General features: G+C 46.4%; 1 protein-coding gene across 2 annotated transcripts in view; it reads right to left on the bottom strand.

Annotated features, from left to right (window-relative positions):
• Positions 1-7,240, bottom strand: part of PDXDC1 (pyridoxal dependent decarboxylase domain containing 1) — a 60,192-nt gene extending 52,952 nt beyond the window's left edge. For both annotated transcript variants that reach the window (XM_075285783.1, XM_075285782.1), the window contains exon 1: positions 7,085-7,240. In XM_075285783.1, coding sequence (XP_075141884.1) covers positions 7,085-7,111 — 27 coding nt within the window. In that variant the 5' untranslated portion in view covers positions 7,112-7,240. The remainder of the gene's footprint in view (positions 1-7,084) is intronic.
• Between the last annotated feature and the right edge of the window lie 952 nt (positions 7,241-8,192).

An 8,192-nucleotide genomic window follows, 5' to 3' on the forward strand; every position in this document is an offset into this window, starting at 1 on the left:
GACCCATAGAAACAAACCCCCTTTCTCTCAGGTCTCTATACAGACAAAAGACTTGCCGTGATCTTCCAGGACTGGATTAGATCCCATCCTCAATACTAAATATAAGACGTCTGCATGCAGGCAGATAAGAGCCATGTGAACACAGCAGACCCTACAAGCCTCATTGGAATCTGTATGTACTGAGATTTTCTCCCATAACAGCAATGTTTCTACTGGATGTGTAATGAATCCAAGAAACAAACTGTAAGCCTCTGTATAAAATGGCAGCTTACTGAAGTATAGCACCAAGGTTCTCGTGGCCTTCTATGGCAGCGCCAACTTTAAGACTAAATCTTTGCACATCTTGTAGTTAGTCGGTGCCCCAGAAAGTTTTAGTTAGCAGTGTACCAATAAATTCCCATGCCGAGCGCCCTAAGAACACTATGAGAGTCTATTGCCTCTACTACTCTAGTCTGAGTTAGTGAAGTCTCAGCAGTAGTCTGACGGACACAGGCTATTAAATGGTTGACAGGTAATAGTAAATTTCCGCCATAACATCAGGAAACGTAGAGTCAGCACTAGCTTCCTTCAGAAGTCACGGCACAGTAAGCACCTAATCATTTGGCTAGCAAGGTAAGACACCCCTTTAAGAAGGAAATGACGTTAATAACTGCAGACAACTTCCTATTATCCTACCAAGAAAATGGCATGCTGGCAACAGACCAATAAGCCTAAAGTTCCCCTTTAGAATTGGTTCACACTTTACGGCCATTGTTGCACCAGCAATGCGTCCGAAAACACTCTAGAAACACTAAGGAATTTCAGTGCGAAAAACTCTTGGCATTATACAGTAGGAGCCTATCAGATGAGAGTTTAAGAAATCCCATGTAAGCACCGCAGACAAAATCTATAGGTCCAAGCTCCATCCACATGTTAAAGGACACCACTAGTGATGGCTCATAAAGTCTTATGTTTATGTAATGACAGTAACCTCTATTACAAAAGTGTCTGACCTCTGCATAAGCAATGCCGCCCCTGCTACCTCTTGTGTCACCCGCTCTACCTCATAGATTGTAAGCTCTTGCGAGCAGGGCCCCCAGTCCCATTGTGTGAAATGACTTTCTTTGTAATGTATCTTTCGGTCTGTATTTGCACCCTACAAATTGTACAGCGCTGCGGAATATGTTGGCGCTATATAAATAAAATGTATCATTATTATTATTATATCTAAAGAAAGAGGGCAAATGATTAAGACTGCCATTTCGTACATCAGTCTTGAAGGATCTTTCATGTTCTCTGATATTACTAATATTCCACCATCAGATGGGAGGGCCTTACATTATAGCGCCATCGGCGGATGGTGAGGAACTTCCCTCCCTGACAGAACTCTTCCATAGTCTTGTACTGTCAGCTAGTGGTATATAACACCGCTAATGTCAGAGGACATGAAAGGTCTTCTTTAATAAAGTCTCCGACTGGAAGCAGGCACGCCTGAGTTATCAAAAGGAATCCATTGGCTATTAAACTCCCCTTGATATGTGCAAAGATTGACCTGCAATGCACATACATACATATATATCCACAGCACCATATTCCAAATGAAGAGTGCAGTATTTGATGCTTTCCGCTTATTACCAGCAAATACACTGTAGATTTTCTGATCAAGAAAATCTGTAGGATTACAGTCTGGTGGGAAAAAAACCTTTAGCCAGCTTCACATGGACAGATTTGGTCCATGAAATACAGATATCAGCTTTATTTCCTGGGCGAAACACAGCCAAGACCCGAACTCCCAGCATTCTAGTCATCCATGAGACTAGGGGTCCTAACCTCTCTGAATCTCTACTGTCCTGCACTGGAATTGTGTTTTGAGTAACAGCATCGTAGATGACTAGAACGCTGAAGTCCAGGCCTGGTTGTAAACCGCAATGGGTTAGTTGATGGAGATTTCACAGAAGCTAACCTTCTCCGATCATGCACTTTGGGGCCCTGGCCACAGTGGGCTGCAAGCCTAAAGGGAAGCCAGAAAATCCAATCCGTACATCGCCCAGATTTCCTGATTAGAGATGAGCGAACAGTGTTCTATCGAACACATGTTCGATCGGATATCAGGGTGTTCGCCATGTTCGAATCGAATCGAACACCACGTGGTAAAGTGCGCCAAAATTCGATTCCCCTCCCACCTTCCCTGGCGCCTTTTTTGCACCAATAACAGCGCAGGGGAGGTGGGACAGGAACTACGACACCGGGGGCATTGAAAAAAATTGGAAAAAGTCATTGGCTGCCGAAATCAGGTGACCTCCATTTTAGACGAATAGTGGATTTCAAATCCGGGTCATATGAGAATGTGAACTTTGTGACTATGAGACAGGGATAGCTGTACAGGCAGGGATAGCTAGGGATAACCTTTATTTAGGGGGGAATGTTATTAAAAATAACTTTTTGGGGCTCTATCGGGTGTGTAATTGTGATTTTTGTGAGATAAACTTTTTCCCATAGGGATGCATTGGCCAGCGCTGATTGGCCGAATTCCGTACTCTGGCCAATCAGTGCTGGCCAATGCATTCTATTAGCTTGATGAAGCAGAGTGTGCACAAGGGTTCAAGCGCACCCTCGGCTCTGATGTAGGAGAGCCGAGGGTGCACTTGAACCCTTGTGCACCCTCAGCTCTGCTACATCAGAGCCGAGGGTGCGCTTGAACCCTTGTGCACACTCTGCTTCATCAAGCTAATAGAATGCATTGGCCAGCGCTGATTGGCCAATGTATTCTATTAGCCTGATGAAGTAGAGCTGAATGTGTGTGCTAAGCACACACATTCAGCTCTACTTCATCGGGCTAATAGAATGCATTGGCCAGCGCTGATTGGCCAGAGTACGGAACTCGACCAATCAGCGCTGGCTCTGCTGGAGGAGGCGGAGTCTAAGATCGCTCCACACCAGTCTCCATTCAGGTCCGACCTTAGACTCCGCCTCCTCCGGCAGAACCAGCGCTGATTGGCCGAAGGCTGGCCAATGCATTCCTATGCGAATGCAGACTTAGCAGTGCGGAGTCAGTTTTGCTCAACTACACATCTGATGCACACTCGGCACTGCTACATCAGATGTAGCAATCTGATGTAGCAGAGCCGAGGGTGCACTAGAACCCCTGTGCAAACTCAGTTCACGCTAATAGAATGCATTGGCCAGCGCTGATTGGCCAATGCATTCTATTAGCCCGATGAAGTAGAGCTGAATGTGTGTGCTAAGCACACACATTCAGCACTGCTTCATCACGCCAATACAATGCATTAGCCAGTGCTGATTGGCCAGAGTACGGAATTCGGCCAATCAGCGCTGGCTCTGCTGGAGGAGGCGGAGTCTAAGATCGCTCCACACCAGTCTCCATTCAGGTCCGACCTTAGACTCCGCCTCCTCCAGCAGAGCCAGCGCTGATTGGCCGAATTCCGTACTCTGGCCAATCAGCACTGGCTAATGCATTGTATTGGCGTGATGAAGCAGTGCTGAATGTGTGTGCTTAGCACACACATTCAGCTCTACTTCATCGGGCTAATAGAATGCATTGGCCAATCAGCGCTGGCCAATGCATTCTATTAGCGTGAACTGAGTTTGCACAGGGGTTCTAGTGCACCCTCGGCTCTGCTACATCAGATTGCTACATCTGATGTAGCAGTGCCGAGTGTGCATCAGATGTGTAGTTGAGCAAAACTGACTCAGCACTGCTAAGTCTGCATTCGCATAGGAATGCATTGGCCAGCCTTCGGCCAATCAGCGCTGGCTCTGCCGGAGGAGGCGGAGTCTAAGGTCGGACCTGAATGGAGACTGGTGTGGAGCGATCTTAGACTCCGCCTCCTCCAGCAGAGCCAGCGCTGATTGGTCGAGTTCCGTACTCTGGCCAATCAGCGCTGGCCAATGCATTCTATTAGCCCGATGAAGTAGAGCTGAATGTGTGTGCTTAGCACACACATTCAGCTCTACTTCATCAGGCTAATAGAATACATTGGCCAATCAGCGCTGGCCAATGCATTCTATTAGCTTGATGAAGCAGAGTGTGCACAAGGGTTCAAGTGCACCCTCGGCTCTCCTACATCAGAGCCGAGGGTGCGCTTGAACCCTTGTGCAGCCTCGGCTCTGCTACATCAGAGCCGAGGGTGCGCTTGAACCCTTGTGCACACTCTGCTTCATCAAGCTAATAGAATGCATTGGCCAGCGCTGATTGGCCAGAGTACGGAATTCGGCCAATCAGCGCTGGCTCTGCTGGAGGAGGCGGAGTCTAAGATCGCTCCACACCAGTCTCCATTCAGGTCCGACCTTAGACTCCGCCTCCTCCAGCAGAGCCAGCGCTGATTGGCCGAATTCCGTACTCTGGCCAATCAGCACTGGCTAATGCATTGTATTGGCATGATGAAGCAGTGCTGAATGTGTGTGCTTAGCACACACATTCAGCTCTACTTCATCGGGCTAATAGAATGCATTGGCCAATCAGCGCTGGCCAATGCATTCTATTAGCGTGAACTGAGTTTGCACAGGGGTTCTAGTGCACCCTCGGCTCTGCTACATCAGATTGCTACATCTGATGTAGCAGTGCCGAGTGTGCATCAGATGTGTAGTTGAGCAAAACTGACTCAGCACTGCTAAGTCTGCATTCGCATAGGAATGCATTGGCCAGCCTTCGGCCAATCAGCGCTGGCTCTGCCGGAGGAGGCGGAGTCTAAGGTCGGACCTGAATGGAGACTGGTGTGGAGCTATCTTAGACTCCGCCTCCTCCAGCAGAGCCAGCGCTGATTGGTCGAGTTCCGTACTCTGGCCAATCAGCACTGGCCAATGCATTTCTATGGGGAAAAGTTAGCTTGCGAAAATCGCAAACTGACAGGGATTTCCATGAAATAAAGTGACTTTTATGCCCCCAGACATGCTTCCCCTGCTGTCCCAGTGTCATTCCAGGGTGTTGGTATCATTTCCTGGGGTGTCATAGTGGACTTGGTGACCCTCCAGACACGAATTTGGGTTTCCCCCTTAACGAGTTTATGTTCCCCATAGACTATAATGGGGTTCGAAACCCATTCGAACACTCGAACAGTGAGCGGCTGTTCGAATCGAATTTCGAACCTCGAACATTTTAGTGTTCGCTCATCTCTATTCCTGATCCAAATCCTGTCAAGAGACCGAGACTCCAAACACCATAGAGATTTACAATGTGTAGAGTCCTTGCCTGTATTGTATATTATGGACACTACAGACGGCAAAAAAGGATTCTCAGTGCCAAAAATCACAAAAATTCAATGTTGCCTAAAGTCCCAATCTCCTGACTGGGTTCGGGCTGAGAAATCCGGGCTTTGTACGGACAGATTTTTTCAGCCTGGATTTCCCTGTAAGCCTTAAAGGGGCTCCATCAGCAAAATCATGCTGATAGAGCCCCACATATGCGTGCATAAAAAGGCTATTCAGGCACCGTAAATGTTATATTAAACTACCCCCCCCCCCCCCCCCCGTTTTAAAATAATAACCTAAAAAAGAATGTGATCTACTTACCAAACATGCACACTGGGCGGGCATTCAGGGTGTGTCATCATCTTCTTCCTCTGATCCCGTCTTCCTCCAGCGCTCGCGAATGGACAGTGATAGCCTGGGCGCATGCGCAGTAGCTGTAGTAGAAGCCGCATGCTACTGCGCATGCGCCCAGGCCGTTTTTTCATATCAGTGTCCGCGAGCGAGCACCGGAGGAGGACGGGACCCGAAGACATCAGAGGAAGAAGAGGCGGGGAAGAAGATGAAGACACACTCAGAATGCCCGCCCAGCGTGCACGATCCGTAAGTAGAGAACATTCTTTTTTAGGTTATTATTTTAAAACGGGGGGGGTAGTTTAATATAACATTACCGATGCCTGAATAGTCTTTTTAAAGGCTATGCAAGCATATGTGGGGCTCTATCAGCATGATTTTGCTGATAGAGCCCCTTTAAGCTGGCTCATAAGGTTTTGTTTGTGTAATGACAGTCACCTCTGTTACAGAATTGTCTGAATACTGTATAAGCAATGCCGCCCCTGCTACCTCTTGTGTCACCTCCTCTACCTCATAGATTGTAAGCTCTTGCGAGCAGGGCCCTCAGTCCCATTGTGTGAAATGACTTTCTTTGTTATGTAGCTGTCTGTATTTGAACCCTACAAATTGTACAGCGCTGAGGAATATGTTGGCGCTATATAAATAAAATCTATTATTATTAACTGGTGGAAAATGAAGTCAGGACTTTTAACCAATGTTGAACTCCAGATGGACGAGGCTGATCAGCGACTGTCTTGCGACCTGGATGCTGCGGATGACGCTTATTTTTTTCAGCATTCTGCTTCGATTTTGGAATAGATAACACAATGGAAATGGAGTCAGATTGAGGACTAGATTTAGCATTGATTTTGAGATGGAATCTGCCTCAAAATCAGTACCAATTTTTTTTTTTTTTGGGGGGGGGGGTTTGCCGTGCAACAAATTGTAAAACATACATTTTACTGTGAATTGACGCTTTTCTGCAGCTATCAAATACACCAACGAAGTATAGAGCAAAATGTGCACTTCCTGCCTACACCACAAAAACAAAGGCACAACCACACAGCGGGAACAAAAATACAAATATATATATCTTAGATACCTGTCCCAGGACTACCCGAAACTACACAATGAGATAAAGCCGCTGACAGCAGAATGCAGACTGCTGATAATGGCAGCCTGTAATCTATCAATATATTGGAGACTTCCTTTATCACATAGGGATTGTTATATACATTGCTATCCTCTAAACCCCAGTAAATGAGATATTCCAGAGATAACATACCAGTATATCAATATACATCAGTATATATTATCACGACTCGCCATGTCATATGACCTTAAATCTCATGACAATGACTTATATTCCATGCCAGTGATAACACACATATGACACATGGTTTCTCATGGGGTTCTGGCCCATAGGTGTGATCACCACCATGTCCTATATAGTCCATGTCAGGCTCATACACATGTATACACATATATTATGTACACACACCCCCAGCCCCCATATATGGCACACAATGCTAAACACAGGGCAGCAGGTGGCACACAGCACACTGACCTGAGGGAAGGCGCTCGTGCTCTGCATGTTGGCTTCTCCTGGTAGCCGGAGTCTATGAGCTTGTATTCCTCCTCACAGCAGTATTTTCCCTGTCAGCACTTCCGCCTTCCCTTCCCTGCTCCGGTCAGCCCTGTGTCTCCACGCTGGCAGCGCTGACGTTACCAAGCAGCGCTCCTGCGCGTACACAGCGCCTACTACTGGGGGCACATGAGCGCGCAGAATATTCGAATGCTAGCAGTATGGCCTCTGGCGGCCACCGTACTGGAGCTGTCATTGACATGCCGGAACATCAGGGACAAGGTAGATGACGTCACTTAACTGTTTCGTATCTAGTATCACTATTGTACAGATCTGGCTGTATATCAGTACTATACGAGGAGACCCCCGTTATACAGATCTGTTTATATATATACTATGCTAGAAGACCACCACCATACAGATCTGTCTCTACATCAGTGCTATATTTCAAGACTTTTGCTATATATATGTACTATACTAAAAAATCAGCGCTATACAGATCTGTCTATCTATCTCTATCTATACTATACTAAAAGACCACTGCTAAACAGATGTGTCTACATATACAGTGTTGGCCAAAAGTATTGGCACCCCTGCAATTCTGTCAGATAATACTCGTGTTCTTCCATAAAATGATTACAAGCACAAACTCTTTGGTATTAATAGCTTCATTTATTTTGCTTGCTATGAAAAAAACACAAAAGAGAATGAAAAAAAGTCAAATCATTGATCATTTTACACAAAACTCCAAAAATGGACTGGATAAAAGTATTGGCCCCCTCAGCCTAATACTTGGTAGCACAACCTTTAGACAAAATAACTGCGAACAACTGCTTCCGGTAACCATCAATGAGTTTCTTACAATGCTCTGCTGGAATTTTAGACCATTCTTCTTTGGCAAACTGCTCCAGGTCCCTGAGATGTGAAGGGGGCCTTCTCCAAACTGCCATCAAGAGATCTCTCCACGGGTGTTCTATGGGATTCAGGTCTGGACTCATTGCTGGCCACTTTACAAGTCTCCAGTGCTTTCTCTCAAACCATTTTCTAGTGCTGACCTGAAGTGTGTTTTGGGTCATTGTCCTGCTGGAAG

This window comes from Leptodactylus fuscus, chromosome 8 (genome assembly GCF_031893055.1).
Source record: "Leptodactylus fuscus isolate aLepFus1 chromosome 8, aLepFus1.hap2, whole genome shotgun sequence".
Taxonomy (NCBI): domain Eukaryota; kingdom Metazoa; phylum Chordata; class Amphibia; order Anura; family Leptodactylidae; genus Leptodactylus; species Leptodactylus fuscus.